The 17,916-nt window shown below is 39.7% G+C and overlaps 1 protein-coding gene across 6 annotated transcripts in view; it reads left to right on the forward strand.

Annotated features, from left to right (window-relative positions):
- Positions 1–17,916, forward strand: part of DAAM (disheveled-associated activator of morphogenesis-like protein) — a 460,107-nt gene that overhangs the window by 168,793 nt on the left and 273,398 nt on the right. For 3 of the 6 annotated variants that reach the window (XM_083114201.1, XM_083114200.1, XM_083114202.1), the window contains exon 1: positions 13,721–13,977. The exons of the other annotated variants lie outside the window; for them this stretch is intronic. In XM_083114201.1, coding sequence (XP_082970327.1) covers positions 13,942–13,977 — 36 coding nt within the window. In that variant the 5' untranslated portion in view covers positions 13,721–13,941. Of the gene's footprint in view, positions 1–13,720; positions 13,978–17,916 lie in introns of those variants that run through there. 6 annotated transcript variants of the gene reach the window in all.

Raw genomic sequence — 17,916 nt, forward strand, 5'->3', positions numbered from 1 at the left:
AAGATGGAAGTGAAGGTGAAGAGAAGCGGAAAGTCGCGGAATGCCCGCTTCTTCCTATTCCGTGCGTCAAACGGAGTGGAATCTGGAATGGACATTTCCACTTTGACATGAAAAACGTTTTAAATCCATTCATTTTACAGATAATGACACAAACATGAGATGTGCAAAATATCTCGGCGATATTTGTTTCGGTTCTCGAGAAACACGCCTTCAAACACCGCTGAAATTCACCTTATACGTCACGGATTTGAAAACGTCCTCTCCACAGACAGGAGGTCCTCTGACGTCATCACTTAGAAATGCGTGCAGGCGGGGCTTCTGCTCGTCCCGTCAACTTAGCATCAGCCGCGGAAGCGACAGAAAATTCACTTGTTACTGTGTAAAACGAAAAACAAGTATCTTGTAACTTCCAGTGAAAAAATCTGCGCTCCATTTCTTGGAGATGAATTATGCCCTAGCAGTTTAGCAGTATTTACTATAATTGAGCCACTTGGTAGAGGGTTTTCCCATTAGGGTGACAAAGCAAAACTTGTAACAGTGAATGGCTGAACACGTGAACAGCCTTGTTCATTGAATACATAGGTTGGTTCTGACTGGCAAGAACTTAATGTTATAGGAATGGCTTTTCTGGAATTACAATTATTTTCGTCATAATATTTTCTTCACAAATGTTAAGATAATACTTTTAGAACACACTGGTTTACACGCCAATTTCTGCAATATAAGAGGTGATACGGTATAAAAAGGTACGGTGAGTTTTTAAATTTCCTGCAGTAAATGACAGTTTTCTTCAGTTAATATACATATTGCACATTTTTGTATTTAGCCTACTTTTACGTCGCTTTTCCGTTCACTTTGTTTAACCGCAACGATGAGAACGCATGGTTAATTTATTATGTATCATCTCTAACATCACATTTATTCCCACTTTTGGCTAATCGCTACAATGAAGATGAATAACTACAAGCTGTATTCGAAGTCGGGGTGCAGGAGTACACCCCCCCACACACACACACACTACCACCAACTGCACAATCTAAGTATCACCCAACCTGCCATGATAAGAGACGAAATTTTTCTTCTGTCCCATCTCATTTCGAAAACATTCACTTCCCCCAGATGGAACATGCCTCGTCTCGTGAGCAACAAACCTGGAACATGCGACTTCCTCAGATAAATCATGAATTTTGTGAATAATAATTACAACGCCAGTTCATTCCTGGTAATTCTGAATCTGCAGTTTGGTTTGCATATATAAGCAGGATTATATTTAGTTTTCGAGGGCTGTACCGTCGAAACGAGGAGTCAAATAATAATAATAATAATAATAAATATTAAGAAAGTTTTTTTTTGTATTTATAATGATAAGTCTCTGCATACGTTGTTAATTCTATATTTTTTCTAGACTTGAGACGAGAACGAGAATTGCCCTCCCAAACCCAGACGGATGTTTATAAATTGAGACGAGACTGTCAATGAGACATTTACAAATCAACACGAGACAGACATTTACAACTCTCAACAAGAACGAGACCAAGGCTGTCATGTCTCGTCTCGATAGGATCCTTAGTGGTGAAGTTGTGAACCAACCAATTAATGCTTTCGGGGTAACGAGATGAGGCTCCTTTTTTCGCAGTACAAAATTCAAAATAATTATATCGTACCATTTCAGTATGGGATATTGTTATACACATGGGCGTATATATAGTTCACGGGGGGAGGGATGGATCAACTTTTGGTATGATTAGGGTTGCTTTATTTCGTGAAAATCCAGGACACTGCGGGTCGGAAGCTTGTTGGAGAGAATGGGGGGAGGGGATGTTGGACCCGACAAAGTTGTGTGTTTGTAGTCACGAAGTATTGATACTTTTCTGTTCATCTTGTGTCACTCCGTTTTTAAGAACCAAATTTCTTTAATATGATTCGAGGGGGGAAAAATAACTGATTTGATAGTCTCAATGCAGTTTCTTATCGCAGAAATTCCGAAACTATCAGGAAATTGCAGATATTGGTCTGCAGTCCCATCTGGTGTGTGGAATTACGAAATTTCCTTCCCATCTGTATCCCGTCCTCTACGTCTCTAATTTAAGAGAATTAAATAAGTCCGAAGGAATTGTTTATCAACAAGCGGATAGAACAAGGAAACTGGTAATTTTAGTGAACCAAAAAAAGAGGGGGGTTGGACCCGTTGATTCCCCCTTAAATATGTCCATGGTTATACACATTATTTCCTTGTAATAATTATACATAAAGTAAGTATAGATATGTGCTGTGCAACTAATGTAATCTTCTCAGTGTATTTTCTCTTATCTGCACAAAAATATTTGATCATAATTTGCGCAACAGAAATGGAACACAAACTGAAATTGCTTTATGGAAAAGAAAGTTAAATAAGCTTGATAAATAAAGTGAAGAATGTGAAAATTCATATTTTGCACTACATAGGTTACGGTAAATATCGATAAATATAAGTTTAAAAAATATTTTTGAGTGTCTGGTCAGCAACCAATTTTATAAGCAATATTTTTCGCATGGCCTGAGAACACACACGCAGCTGAACCCTTTCATTCATCTTGCACGTGAGCAGCACGGATATTTCATAGAAGAATGATCATTACAAAGCATAGCTTTCCTTTCTCCTATCGCTTCTTCTTCCATTATTTAAATCGGTACAGATTTGTAAAACTGCTGCACGTGTTTGCTCACCGTGGGCTACCCATCCGGAACTGGACGCTCGAAGCAGACGACAAACGAGCTCTCCCTAAGGAGTGACGTAGTAACATGGCGGCGGCGTGTTTTCAGCGCAACGCTAGCCTCGCAACTTTGGAAGTCTCGTTTCTGCCTTAAACTGGACGCAGAGAAACGCGAGAACTTGCAGAGGTCATTTTTCCAGGGTGTAGTATTTAAATATGCTGTAAAAAAAATTGAGTGGAAATGTCCATTGGAGGCCACGTCACAGCAGGGGGAAGGAGAAGCCGCGTACCTCGTCACCTGACGTCGTCGCTGGTCATGACCGGGTGCGAACCGTGGCACGCAGGCGGAACGAACCGAAAGATTGTTTTGTGAAAGGTTTCAGTACTCGTCGGGAGGGGGTCAGTGATGCCAAAAGCAGGGAAATTTCCCTCGGCACAGGGAAATTTGAGGGTGAAAAGGGAAATTTAATGAAAAATAGCTAAAAAACAGGGAAATTTAAACTCACATTTTCGTTTCATTCTTTTAAAAAGTTCGAAAATATTTTTTTTCAGCGTGTACTTTTTCCAAATGAATAGTTACCAACAGTGACACTTTTCAGTAAGCTTTCTTTCTCCCTGTTATAGATGACCTTGACCGGTCAGTCTTATATTTGTCGCGTTTCCTAGAAAGGCCTGGAAAGAATTTGGGACGGGATTTTCATTTTTTTTTCTTGTTCCGTCCATCATTTCAGTGGCTGTGTGTGTGACTTTGTGTGTCCTGTGTCGTTGAAAGGAGAATGGAAGAGGTGACTGATAGGAAGCTACCTGCAACTCCCAAAAAGGTTAGAAAACGTCTTGGGGATTTATCTGCGGATGTAAAGGTATCTGGGAAACATGTGAAAAAAATCGTATTGAGTGGCTGCCCATTACTTCACACTTTTATGATTTTCATAAATATTTAATAATAATAATAATAATAATAATAAAGTTTGTTCCTCAGGCAAAACAGGCGTCAAAAGAAAAATATTAACAGCAGACCCCTAGCTAAGCTTTGACAATGGGTGGGTTTCAAAGTCCGACAATCATTGCGCCGCAGACGATTTTTTTTTTGTTTGGGAATTTTTCAATACATTAGTCTTTTATTTTAAAATTCAAATGTTTATTTTAGGATAATTATATTATGAAACTATGATCAGTTTCTAGTATTTTATTCAATGGGGGAGGGGGGATTTGAACCCACTAAACCCCCTTATATACGGTCCTGATTAACAGTTATAGTAATACAAAGATACAGCTTCAGATGTGTTTTGAAAATCGAGGGAAAGTTAGGTCGAAAAAGGGAAATTTTACACTGGTAAAAGGGAAATTCTGCATTAGGAGATTGGCAACACTGGAGGGGGTCGAACGGGTCGGTGGACCCCCCTGGAAATTGACATCATTCATTTCAAGATACAAGAAAGTCGAAAGTTTGTTACTCTTATTGTTAAGAACAGAAATAAACTTCAATTTGTTAGTATTCGAACAGCAACAAGGTTATATTCTACCATTTCCTCCAAAGAACAAATGGTTTCACAGTTTTCAAAATTCTAATAATTATAAGGAAAAAATCCCCCTAACATTTAAAGCCTTTTCTTGAACGAGACGTGCAAAGGTTAATATCAAAATGCATTCAGATACTAACTGCATAAAATGCAAAAGAAATAATGGAAAATAGTTGTGCTGGTATTCACTCGTTTGGTTGATCGAGTCTCCCCATTTACATAATAATAATTAATTATTATTATTTCGAATAAAATTTATTTTTGTTTATAATATTAATTTTTATTATATAATAACATTTATAACCATGGTAATAATACTTATTATCATTCTGCTATTCAACTTTTACAATTTGCCTGACCCCCCCCCCCCCCCTGCAAAAATTTCTGGCGATGCCCATGCTCATCGGAACACCACCTTACTTGAAAGAAAGTTCCGAAAGATCAGTTTCCCTCTGACAACGATTAGCGTCCGTTTTAGGAACTGATAGTAGTTGTCAAGTCCACGTGGAGTAAATGAGATGTTGCCAATTCAGTTTCTTTAGAGATTTCATAACGTGAGATTGCGGAGATCTTTGCTAGGTTGTGCTATTTTTTGTATGTATGAGGTCAGACAATAAAGTAATGAGAATGATTTTATATTGTGAAAAGGAAACAAAATAATTGAACATTGCTTGTTTATTACTAAAAGTACATCCCTCCTGCATCAATACAGCAATTGGCACGGTTGGCCAACGATCGATACGACATCTGCAAGTCTTCATGTGGTATGACTTGAAGATTAGACGTCACAACCTGTGGACTGGTCCTGTGCTCATCAAAAGTGCGTAATTTCAGCAGCAGCTTCACTTTCGGGAACGGGAAATAATCACAGGGGGATAAATCTGGGGAGTAAAGACGATGATTCAACATATTCACTTGTTTTTGCACTAGGAATGTATAGACAACCACTGCTCTGTGGGACCGTGCATTATCGTGGAGCAGGAACTATCTGCCTGGTTCAGGATACTGAGGTCTGATACGGTCAGTTCTCTTCCATAATCAATCCGATCACTACGATAGTAACAACCAATTACACTTTCACCCTCTGGAACAATTTCATGATGAATAATGTCTTTGCTATCATTAAAAAGCACAACATTGTCTTCACCCTTGGCTTTTCGAGCTGCATTTTCTTGCCTCTTGGTAAATTTAGTTACTTCCATTCAGCGATTTGTTAGTTCGTACAAGTACCGTAGTAAAATGCTCTGTTTTGTCATCCACAACAATAGAATTCAAGAAATGTTTATTCCAGCAAGCAGTTTTCAGAATGTCCTTCATGAAACTTGATGTTCACTCGCTGCTCCATAGCTATTACGTGACGACACCCTTCACGACATGGCGGCATAATTCCCAGCATGCCTATCGCAAGTTCATGAGGTGTTGCCAGGTTGTGGATTATGGACCACACTACATCAGGAACGCGTTACTTCAGAGATAGAATGCACATGTGGGACAATATAAAATCATTCTCATTACTTAATTGTCGGTCCTCGTATATATACACATTGTGGAGACCTTGTGAGTGTAATGTCGTCGCAGTTCGTGTAGGATGTCTAAACAAGGTAAGAGTGACAACATCGTTTCTCAGAGAAACAGATGCTGACTCCAAACCAGATACTCGTCCGGCTGGCTTCCTCTCGAGCGGTGTCAAAGATACTGAACTGGCGTTCCAATCAGGACTTGAACTGTTAAGCTTGGCGCCCACTGAAACGCGGCAACAGAACTTCCGTTGTCTGCTTCTGTTGAAATCAAATGGTAAGAGTTATCGTCCACTTGGACGCCGGAAGTGAAACTGTCCCGTTCTGTTGCCGCGCTTCCGGCGTCTCAGTGGCCGTCAAGCTTAATGCTATCGCCTTGTAATCAAGGGGTCTAGGGTATGACTTCTCGTGGAGGCATATGGTGGGTGGTTCGGATTCCACTCGATCCAGTCCTCTGGACTTTAAACAATCTTTCACGTATTTTGTACGCCAGAAGGGAACAGAAAGATTGAACATCCATTCCCCCAATCATATTGTCCCTCCCCTTCCCTAACTGACAATGAAACTTTTATATTAACTCTTATCTGAAGCATTACATGTGAATGTGCGTGACGTCTTTCCTTGCAGTCAGTTCACTTTCATGTATTTGTATTCAAAGGCTGTTACTCATAGTTACCTTGGAGCTCGAGGAAAATTCAAGAGACTAACAGAAGCGCTCAACAAAATTATAAAAAATTCTAAAGAAAATGAAAATCTTCTGTCTGCTCTGTCCTCTCTATTTCAGAGATGGCCAAATCCGGGTATCGGATGCTTTTCTATTCGGTACCATCAGAGGCTGCTGCAATGATCCCAGAGTCCTGATGCTCAAGGTTGGCTTTCACCTTCACAATCACCAACATATGTTTCTTCGTAGAATCCCTGGTAAGCAGAAGCGCCCTTAATTCAGTACACTGACCACGAAAGGCGTTAGTAGTGTTTCACTTTCAGGGTAAATACGTGAGACTACGACAAACAGGAGAAAGTCCTCGGCCCCAAGGCCACAAGGAATTCATATTCAATTCCCTCACGCTCGCTGTGTGATGAACGGCGGTTTCTGGTGTCAAATTTCTACGAAGGTGTCACGTTTTGTGCACGTTATCCATCTGTGGAGGGGTCGTTGGAATCTCCGGACGATACTTGTCAATGCAGACTTTCTAACGGACTGGAAACACATTACGTACAGCTTTGTTACAAAACGGTGATTGGAAAATCCATAGCTATTTGATTGATTGATTTTAAGTCCACGTTATGCACAGAAAGGATAATAGGGACTGGACCTACAGTTTAAAGTAGGATCCGAACCACTGTGTCATGTGGCACGACTGGGTATCGAAACTGGTAACCCTTAATTACAAGGCGACAATGTTACCACTACACTATCGGGAAGCCCCATAGCTATTAGATTATACAAAGAAACTTGCATTTCGTTCTTGATCAGTTATTTGCCTGTAAATGGGGGTATTACCACAGATATACCTTTATCTGTCGTATTACTCTTATTGTAACAGTGCATAGGGCTAGAATGCATGAGATTAGACCACTTAATGAGTGACAGCGAGAGAAAAACAAGTAGGAAGCCAGAGGAAGTGATTGACTGAAGGGGAGGGGCAGTATCTTTCACCAAAATATGCATATTTGACCCAAAGCAACATTGTGCTTTTGCTTGTTTGCTGGTGAGCTTGATTGCATGCTGACCCGGCAGGGATTTCCCCGCCCCCTTTGGCGCCACCAATTCAGTGAATCAAGTTGTGGGGCATTAATCTCGGAAGTACAGAAGTGGACGGTTTGCTTCCCAGCAGAGACTCGAACATACCTGTGGATTCAGTTTCTTTCCTGCGAATGGAATCTCTCCTGATTCCCTCTTCTCAATTCAAAACTTTGTGCACTGTTACAAGTTACATTTTATGAAAACAATACTGGACGCAACAGTTATATTTATTTAAATTTGATATTTTATCAGGCATATAAATATATAATGGTTATAAATTGCCGCACTTCTGTCTACCGTGCATATATATTTTAAAATTATCATTAAAATTACATTAATTAGAGTAACTACTTAATGGCCGTCAATACTTGAAAAGCAGTCCTCCTTTTTTGTAGTTAGGTGGCAGCGAAAATTGACTTGTCTTCGACCGTCATGTGTCCACGCAACATACAAAATCAAAACTGGTGTAATTAAATAATAATTATTTCCGAGTAATGTTTATGCAAGATATATTATCGACCTTGCGAGTGTAAGACTGGAACTTCGCATGGTATGTCATGCGTGTGGAAGAGCTATCTTGCAAATGTAAGCTCCATACCCTACGAAGGTCGTTGTTTTCTCTGTTACGCTCCATAAAAGCGCGTGACTGAAGTTCCGATGGGTCGCTCTATGTTGATAATTCATTAAGACCACATGCATGTATATTCCTTTCCCGGATTCTCTGGAGTAAGAGAACGCGAACGCGTTCTATGCGCATGTTGAAGGGTGTGCGCCTCGTCCAATGAACTCGCGGAGGGGAGGGGCATCCACGGGAGGGGCTCATTCGCGGTCCAGTAGTTCCGTAGTAAACATGTCAGCTCGCAAGTCTATGGGAACTCTGCATTCAGGAGAGCGCCTCATAGTGTTGAATGTGTTCGAGAACAACTTGTTTGAAAAGTTTAAAACACATGGCTTTGTTTTCTTTACAAATGTTTAAAACAAAGTGTTTGAAACATGTTTTTCATACTTGTTTAAAACTCATTTTTAACATGATGTTTCATAGTTTGTGGTTATTTGCATGTTTTTTGAAAATGTATGTTTAAATTTGTTTTAATTTTTTTTTCAGTTCTTCGTAGCATCAAAAGACAAATAAACGTGCAATATTATTTGTTATTTGTGTAAAACAATACACTGGCCATTGTTAAGAATAAAAGAAGAAATTGGCAGCAGAAAGCGTTTTGCTTTACGGCCGTTACACCGCGCAGCACTTTGTTGCTTTCATCCCGCACCCTTCCCCACCTAGTCTGGCCCCGCCCACAAGCTTTCCCCTCTGCGCGTCGCTACTCCAGAGAATCCGGAAAAGCAGTATAGGGACCTTGCTCTGTGTGGTAATCGAAACCAGGGAGGAGCAGCCGAATAAAGGTTTAGCGCCTACTGAATCCCGGAGAAACTCGGAAATATCCGGCAACAGAACTTCTGTTGTCTGCTTCTATTGGAATCAAATTGTGTAACGCCAACTATAGGCAAACGTGCGGAACCGAAGCACGGAATTTCCGGCTAGAATTCTGCAGGGTATGTTACAGGTTATCGCCCACTGAGATGCCGGAAGCGAAACTGTTCTGTTGCCGCGCTTCCGGTGTCTCGGTGGGCGTCAAGCTTTAGATAACCTGCAGACTTCTGGCATGGAAATTCCGCGAGTTTCCCTGTAGTGGGCGTTACACCATTTCATTTCAATAGAAGCAGACGACAGAAGTTCTGTCGCGCGTTTCTCCGCATCACGGCAACCGTTAAGCGCAAGAGGAATGGCATCGCCGCTACACGAGACTTGGCATATTCTCGTTATCGTCTCAATTCTCGCCGGACCCGTGGCGGAGTGGTTAGCACCTCGCGCTACGACGCCAGGGGTCCCGGGTTGGAATCCCGGCCTGGGCATGGATGTTTGCGAGTGTCCAGTCGTCAATTTCATCATGTCATCACTCATCCCCATCTTTGCAAGTTAGCTAAAAAGTGGCAGATGAGCGAAGTAAAATAATAATAAACCAGATCTCGTCTGGGCCTCATCGATGGCCACGACTCTCCCCTCTGGAAATTGATGTAAAAAAAATAAATTATAAATTAAAAAGAAACAAAAAAAATTGTCGGTAGAGTTCAGCGAAATATGAGTGTATGACCGAGCAGTGTCTTCTTCGCATTCGATTTCTCGATTTTATTGACCGCATTTCACAATCGATTCTTCCGGGAAAAGCCCCACGTTGCGTGTTTGTTACCGCGATACAAGGAGCGACAGGGAAACAAGGCTGTTGGTATTATTGTTACAAGGGCGTTGCTTTCACAAGATTTCCTTTTTTCTTTTTTGAGATCGTCTAATTACGTGTCTTCGTAGGCGCATCTATTAGAATGTGTTTCCCAAAGCGTTTGGTTTTCAAAACTGGGCACCTTTCACCAAGGGATCGTTCAGAATTTTCAATTCGGGGTCATTTCAGTTGTTTTTAAGTTCACTCTCTTCCCCTAAGACTAATTGGGACTGGACGTACATCAGCAATTGAACCTGGACTCATTGCTCGCAGAGGGAACCGGATTGTGGATTGCACGTACAGTGGGATTCAAGAGCATTTTCATTAATTTTTCTCCTACATCCTGTGTTTTTAAGCGATGGATTTTTATGTATGCTGGTGCAGCTTGTTTTGAGTTTTCTTTTAATTCTTGAAGCTCTTGTTGGGTCAAATAAAGTGCACGGACATGGTGATGGATAATTTGCACGGTAATACTCGTGGAACCCACTGTACGTACCAAAGATTAGAGCTCTAATTAATTGTTAATATCTCGGGAACTAATTATGAATCTATTTTTTCCACACTAAACCACCTATTTTTTAAAATTACTTTAAAATGTCTCTTATCAAATAAGATAATTTTATACTTTATTTCAGTACAATTCTAATACCTAATCTGGACTAATTCTCATTTTGAAAGGGAAGATTAGATCCGACAGATGATAATCTGCACGAACCTGATTACTCACTTCCTCAGAGGCGCAACCAGTAATTTTTGGCGGGGGAGGGGGGGGGGCAATATCAGGATAAACGTGCTAATAATAATAATAACAACAACAATAATAGTAGTAGTAGAAGTATCAAAGACGTTATTATCCTCTTAAATGACGCAGAAAGTGGGTAGAAGTTCGTGCTAAAGCATTTGTGTTAGAACAAACTGTTTGAAATACTTTTGAACTTCAAATTGTGTCTCAAATGTGTGCGCTTTTTTTCCTCAAAACAATTGTTCGTGCATGTAAGACAAAAACCGTTTAGCAGAAACAGTCTGAAGTACATAGTTGGTCTTACTTCTCTCTCAGGTAAATTACAATTCATTACAGAAGAGAACCACATTGCGAGCGAGAAAATTTTTAGATCCAAATTTTTGCAAACTGGAAACAATTTGATTTAATAGGGTACAAATAATTTCACGGTGCACCATGGCATTCTCTTTTACAATTTTTTTCATTTATATCGTTCGGCTCCCGGGGCCGACTAGCGCCGCCTCTTTGCTACGGCTCGGAACTTGAAACTGTAAGGGAAGCAGAAATTGCGGGCAAAGCGAGCAAGAAAATTTCACGAAATGTATTTTTATTTGCTCAAATTTTAAATCAAGGAAAGCAATTGCTCCTCTCTGCGGCCCCCTACAGGTGCATCTGGAAGACAAAATGCAAGAAATACGTGAAAACTAATTTGATCTTGAGTAACCTCTTGTCCTGCTACTCTTTGATTCTGGCAGTCTTGTTGTTTTTTTTACTCCAAAGTTTGCCCCAACTAGGATTGACTTCTGTCCAAGGTAGAGGATTCCCCCCAAGGTTGCGCCACTGAACTTCCCCCCTCATGTGCAGGAAAAGCATTAACGACGCATGCGCGACAAGTAGACCGATGTGTCATGACTAGACGTCGGATTTTAGGTTTTTAAGCTATTTTTTCCTTTACAGGTATGTAAGAAATAATAAGTTATATCAGCGTTGCATTAAAAAACGCAACTGATGAAGTTTTGTAGTGCCTAAAAGCCTATTTTGCTTGTTAGAACCTATTTTAGGTATATGCGCATAAATCAAGCCTTTTCTTTAGGTTTTTATATATTTCTAAAGGTTTTACAGGATTTTTATGTCACACAGAGGCATTTGCTTTGTTTGGTCACGACAGAAATCAATGACGAACGTGTTTGAAACGTACTCTCTGTTTATTTCCCTTTCTCCAAGTCCATGGTGATTTTTCAAAGCTCTAAACAAAGCAAAATGTCTGGTGCCACTGTTACCTAAACAATCCAAAGTGGCATAGGCGCCGACTCCATGGTGCTTAGGGGGGCTCGAGCCCCCCAATGTTAACGATGTGCGGGCAGAGCCCCCAAATAATTTTGCTTTAGAGAATCTAATGTATTATTTTGCTTCTCTTGTAAAGTTTACTCAGAATTGTGCCACATGAACTTAACTTTAAATACACATTTGAAATGTTCTAGACCATCAATTTGGGGGGGCTGAGACCGCTAAACCATCAACTTTGTGGGGGCTATGACCAGAGACAGCAAAACACATGACTTATTACTATATACTAAGTATGTAATTATGAGTATTGTTAAAATTTTTACTAAAAGAGTTTCAAAAGACGATGTGCATGAACTAGGGTAGTGGATGAGACTTTTGGGCTACAAATGGCTCTCACATGACATTCAGAACGAGATCATTGATATATTAGGGAGATCTGTTTTGTGCTCCGTGGTAGCAGATATTAAAAGTCGGGAATATTTTGATATTATGGTTAATGAAACTTGTGAAATATCCATTCGTGGACAATATTAATATTCTGCATTAGAACTGTGAATAAAAATTTTGATATTTTTGAGGAATTCACGGGCTTTTACGTGATTCCGAACACTGAGATCAAAACTTAAAAAAAAGAGAAGGTGAGTCATTCATTAATTTATTTCAGTGATCAGAGCCCCCCAATAATTTTGACAGGTCGGCGCCCCTGCAAAGTGGTCTGATCTGTGTGGTCTTGATCACTTTCGCGTCACTTCGGTGCTTTGTGGCAAACTAGCATTTCAGCATTGAAGTTTGCACCACTGACTATGTTTTTGTTGGAATATTATTTTCAGCGTATAAGATGATCCTCGCAGACAAAATTGCGGAGTTTGACTGTGGATAACATGAAAAAAGAATGTTGCGTCACTATACGGCGAAGAGTGGATTCTAATAGGAAATTTCCAATGGTAAGTTCTGCCATCGCCGTAGGGTTAGGCAACACACATAACGTTATGCAAGATATAGGTGTCCCATTTTCATTGCCGGTGACTATACCTAATCAGCATTTTGCAGGAATTTTGAACTATTTAAGTTTTTTTGAACATGCTTCAAGATTTTTCGAGCCTAACTTAAGATTTGTAGAACCTATTTTAGGATTTTTCGAACCTATTTTAGGATTTTATAGCATATTTTAGGAACCTGAAAGCACACTTTTTAGAACCTTTTTAGTCACACGCTTCAAAAGCATAGCCAGGTCTTCAACCAGCCTAGAACCGACAGCCGGTTACAAACCGACACGTCTCGGTTCAAAGACTTAATCTGGGCTGCGTGTGGTAGTCACTTCAGTGTGCTATCCGACCCCCCTCCCCCTACATGTTTCTTTGTTCAAGCCTTTTCAACCACCATCCATGCGCATCATACGTAAGTCTCAATTTCTGCCCGAAGGTTCACAACCTGAGCGCTGGATGCATGGGAAAACATCGGCTTCTCCCTCCATTTGAGTAAATTTTGCCAACAGACGCAAACATCGTCTCGTCACACTTGGAACGTGAGGAAAAGAGAACTCTCACCTTGCACCATTGTCAAGTCACCGATTACTGTATTCCATCGTGTCATTTTCATATCCAACGTAACGCTCGAAACAAAAGTCCAAAGGAAACTGAATTTGCATCATTTTGACGAAGGCAGGGAAGCGATTGTAGATGGCGCGTCGGTTTCCCTCCCGCATCCCAGCGATTTAACGCTTGAACAGGCATAATCTTCCCGCGGACGGTCTGTGTTTACAGCAGTAGAACCAGAGAACAATAAACTCGATTGTCAAAGAACACGTGCTTGTCGAGGTCTCCCTTTTACCTGCATCTGGGTCATAAAGCTTCCCTCTTTGGCCACGGAGCGGCGCTGTCTTGCGCCGGGCCTCACCTGAGCGACCACAGCAAAGACACCACCGTGTTTACCGGTTTAGTGTTTCTTACGATCATCATGCGAATCGGATGTGTGTCAGCGCACGTGCGATGTGTGTCCGTCGGCAGAGATTATGAAAACAAAATTTGCGAAGTTGTGATCTTTGTGTAGCAAACAGTTGTGTTGCTCGACGTGTCTACAAAATTGTGTCGGCGACGAGTAGAATTGATTGTGTTATGATAGTGACTGCACATGGGGTAGGGTGGTTTTTTCTTCGCGTTTGAGAAGACAGTGCGCCATTCACAATGACCATATGGGACAAAATGGGAAAACTGAACATGGTGAGTCAACCCACATTTATAAATCTTGTTGCATTCTATTTCTTGAATTTAAACACCAGTCAGTCAACACCCCCGTTCTGCCAATTGACTTCTTTATTGGTCAGCGCATCGAATCCCATTGCCGCTGTTTCAGGCCCGTAGCTAGAACTGACCTCCAGGGGGGGCTACGTAAACCAAGTCCATTTTCAAAAGTTTAATAGTATTAAATGAAGGTAAATTATGTATGTCGGGGGTCATTAAGTTAATTTAAAATATAAAATTTAGAAATATCATACAAATATTACAGGTTTTTTTTATTCTATATCTAAAACATCTCTTGAAGTGCTAATGACTGCTACTGACACCATCCATTAATACACACTCCATACTATTTTTGATGATACAGATATTTATATCATACATGTTAAAATGTACAATATTCACTTCATTCATAGTACCTACCGTACATTCCACCCCCGGCCAAAGCAATAAAACATGGGATCTGTTGAGATTTGACGCAGATGTGGAAAATGACATCAAAGTCACAGATTTCTGTCAAACGAGAGGCTGCAACAGGGGCAGGGAAGTACAGATAAAGAAGGCTCCCTATGAAAGAACTTTCTAAAGTCTAGAGAATCTTCTAAACACTTGCCGCTGCTTAGACTTCTGCTCGTAAACAAAATGAACGAACGAAGTTGGGAACAAAATAATATATTCTGTCTATATTTTCACTCTGCATCTCAAACAAATTAGAATATAAAATAGTTTTACCTAATGTCAAGGGGGCTGGCGACCCTGTCAGGGGGGGGGGGGCTGATCCCTCCCTGGCCCCTGCCTGGCTACGGGCCTGCGCTGTTTTCTGGCTTTTGGGATCAGTCCGCTGTGTCATCTTTTCATCTAGCTTTCCAATTGTTCTTGTGAAATTTTGGAGGCTTCCACATGGAATCGCACCCGGAACCGCTCGCACCATAGGCGAGAGCGCTAACCATTTAGGTACGCCGAAATCCCAATTATTAGTTCTACCACACACACTTTTTATGGTTTGAAATGTGTGCCGTACACTATAAGAGGAAAATCAGAGTTTTTGAAAATAAAATCTGCAGAAAGATGTTTGGATCTAAACCATAAACCTTCGGGTTTAAGAAGGCTAGAGCGGTGCTTCTCAACCTTTTTCAGTCCGGGACCCACCTTGAAGGATATTACACCTCATGCGACCTATAAGAATGTGCGTATCTGAGTGCTCGTTAAGTCTCAGAAGCAGCTTATATTCACTGCCCATTTCATCGTCAAACACAGAAAAGTCTCGAATTTAACGAACTTTTATAGAGTTTACGATTTACATAAATGTAAATTTTTGACTACGTACGCAGATTGAATTTAGAATGTTAAAACAATATATCTTAGTAATTTAAATGTAATAGGTTTTTAAGACATAGTAAATAATTTGTCGAGGCTGACCGCAACCCGCCAAATGACCCGTCGGGACCCAGCAGTGGGTCGCGCACCGTAGGTTTAGAAACGATGGACTAGAGAGTTAGTTGATGTGGGTGCGACTAGTTGAATATTTTCCAATACTTCACATTATAAAAGTATGTCATTACTAGGGAGACAAATTTATGGTAAATAAAATGTTAGATCAGCGGTATATACCAGCGGTGGAAAAAAAAAATGGCACACACTTTTTCATTATGAGAGGAAACAACATACAAAAGAGCTATAAATTGATAAACTACTTCATTTTTATATACTGTACACATACACAAGTACTTAGCTGTCCAACCAAAAAGAAAACATCAACACAAAATCACTTCATTTCTAAATTGCATATCTCAAGTGATTTATTAATTGTATGTATTTAAAGGATATCCTTGCTCTCCAACAAATAAAATAATCACTACTGCACATACAGAAACACATGTTGAAAATCACATGATGATAAACAAAATTCATTCATGACTGAACACAAATGACACCATTGTTTCCCTTGATGTGCGGGAACAGACTAATCTTATCGCTGCTACAGCTAGCAAGTTCAATGAAACTGGAAGTTGAGTAGACATTCGGGGGAAGAAAGGAATGCAGCTTGACAGGGAGCGAAGTTCTCGAACTGAGATTATGTGCATGGGAAATCCCAATTTGCAGCGTCGTCTTGATGTGATCGAAGATAAAACGTTCTTCAGCTGCAAGTGGTAGGAAACTTTAGGCAAGCGTTTCGTTACGAATAGACAGTTTGCGCGCAAAACCTCGATTGCGTGTTTTCTACTTGATTTGATGATATTTCACGGTTATTTCGCGAGAAAGCGTTCATTTCGTGGAAAAGCAAACATTTCACATTACTTCGCGAATAAAACTCATGAATATTTCATCATTGGGGGTATAGTTACGTGCAGAATGTTCAAAATTGCATCTTTTTTTTTCACATTTCGCGATTTCGCGCATCGCGAAAATTCAATGTCCCTAGTCATTACTTTTCCCATTTTTTTTCAATTGATTAGCACAAGATAAATGTAACAAGTTTACATTTTTCAATCATGTTTTCTCAAATTTGCTTTTAAAATCCACACTTGACATGGGCTTACTTCCACACATAACACGAATACTTTGATGTTCGATGTGAAGACTTCTTTCTTCGGAGCATTTTATAAACTCACTTTCCTTTTCATTTTTCTTCCCACGTTTTCTTACTCTTTCTTACTTTCCATTTTCTCTTCTTACCCCTTTCTCTTAACTTATATCGCTTTCCACGTTTCCCTCACCTCTCTTCTTTACCTTCGTTTTCACTTCTCTTCTCTTTCCACGTTTCTCTCTTCCTTTCTTACTCATTTTCTTTCACTCTCTTTCCATCCATTTTTCTATTTCTTAACCTTTCAGTCTTCAATTTTTCTTTATTTTACTGTTTGGTATTTCTACTCTCTCTGTGTGTGTAAAATTTTATTGTCACGTGTTTCACATCCAGGCACTTGGATAATTTAGGAAATAAGGTGATCTATGTTAAACTTAGTAGTTGCACATCAAGGACGTATTTAGGGGGTTCAGGGGTTACAGACCCCCCCCCCCCCGAGAAAGATTTACCAAGTACTAAAATCAAATAATGAAAATGTACTTTTTAGCATTTGTTGTACTATATACAATCCATGGTTATTTAATTCCTATGAACTTGGAAGACAAGGATTATTATATTGGAATCATACTGCCTTGAAGGACAGTATCAAAGAAGATTTATGATAATATGCATCAATTTTTAATTATTCAATAAATATTGAATTCTTTATCTATTTGACAATAATTTCCTTGTTTTTATACAAATTTGGCGATCTTAGGTACACGCAACTACGCGTAGATAATAAAAATATATGCTGTTATACTCTCCTTTTTAGTATTCATGTAATAATAAAAATTCAATATTAATAAATGTATATAATTTATTTGTTTTAATTTCAACATTATTGTTATTATTATTTCTGGGATACTTTGTTCGGACACCCCCGGAATATATTTCTAGATACGCCTGTTGCACATGTGCGCTGTTTTTGCATGATTCTGAGCGTTAATGTGAAAAGTAACAAATTGTTCTTCCTGAATATGCGTCTTCGTGCTGGTATCTTACTGTATTATATCGAATGATGCCGAAATGAAAGTAACAACTTGAAAACTACTGCTATATTTATTTCGCCCTATACTTGTAATTGGTACCTACTAAAAAATGTTTCTTACATATACAGTTAGGGGAGAAACTTATTGTTGTTACGGATTCTGAAAAAATGCCGAAATATCTTAACTTGCACTCTTAACATGCAAATAACCTCACACTGTGTACTCTCTCTTGATTTTTACAATCATCTACTTGTCAATTAAATTATTAGTGCGTGTTTCAATGATTCCGTTGGATGGCAATTCTTTTTCCTAATTGCACAAATAACTGTATTGTAGTGTTGTTATTTTGCGTCGTTTTCTGCCCCT

The sequence above is a fragment of the Lepisma saccharinum genome, chromosome 28, assembly GCF_977018435.1.
Source record: "Lepisma saccharinum chromosome 28, izLepSacc3.1, whole genome shotgun sequence".
Taxonomy (NCBI): Eukaryota; Metazoa; Arthropoda; class Insecta; order Zygentoma; family Lepismatidae; genus Lepisma; species Lepisma saccharinum.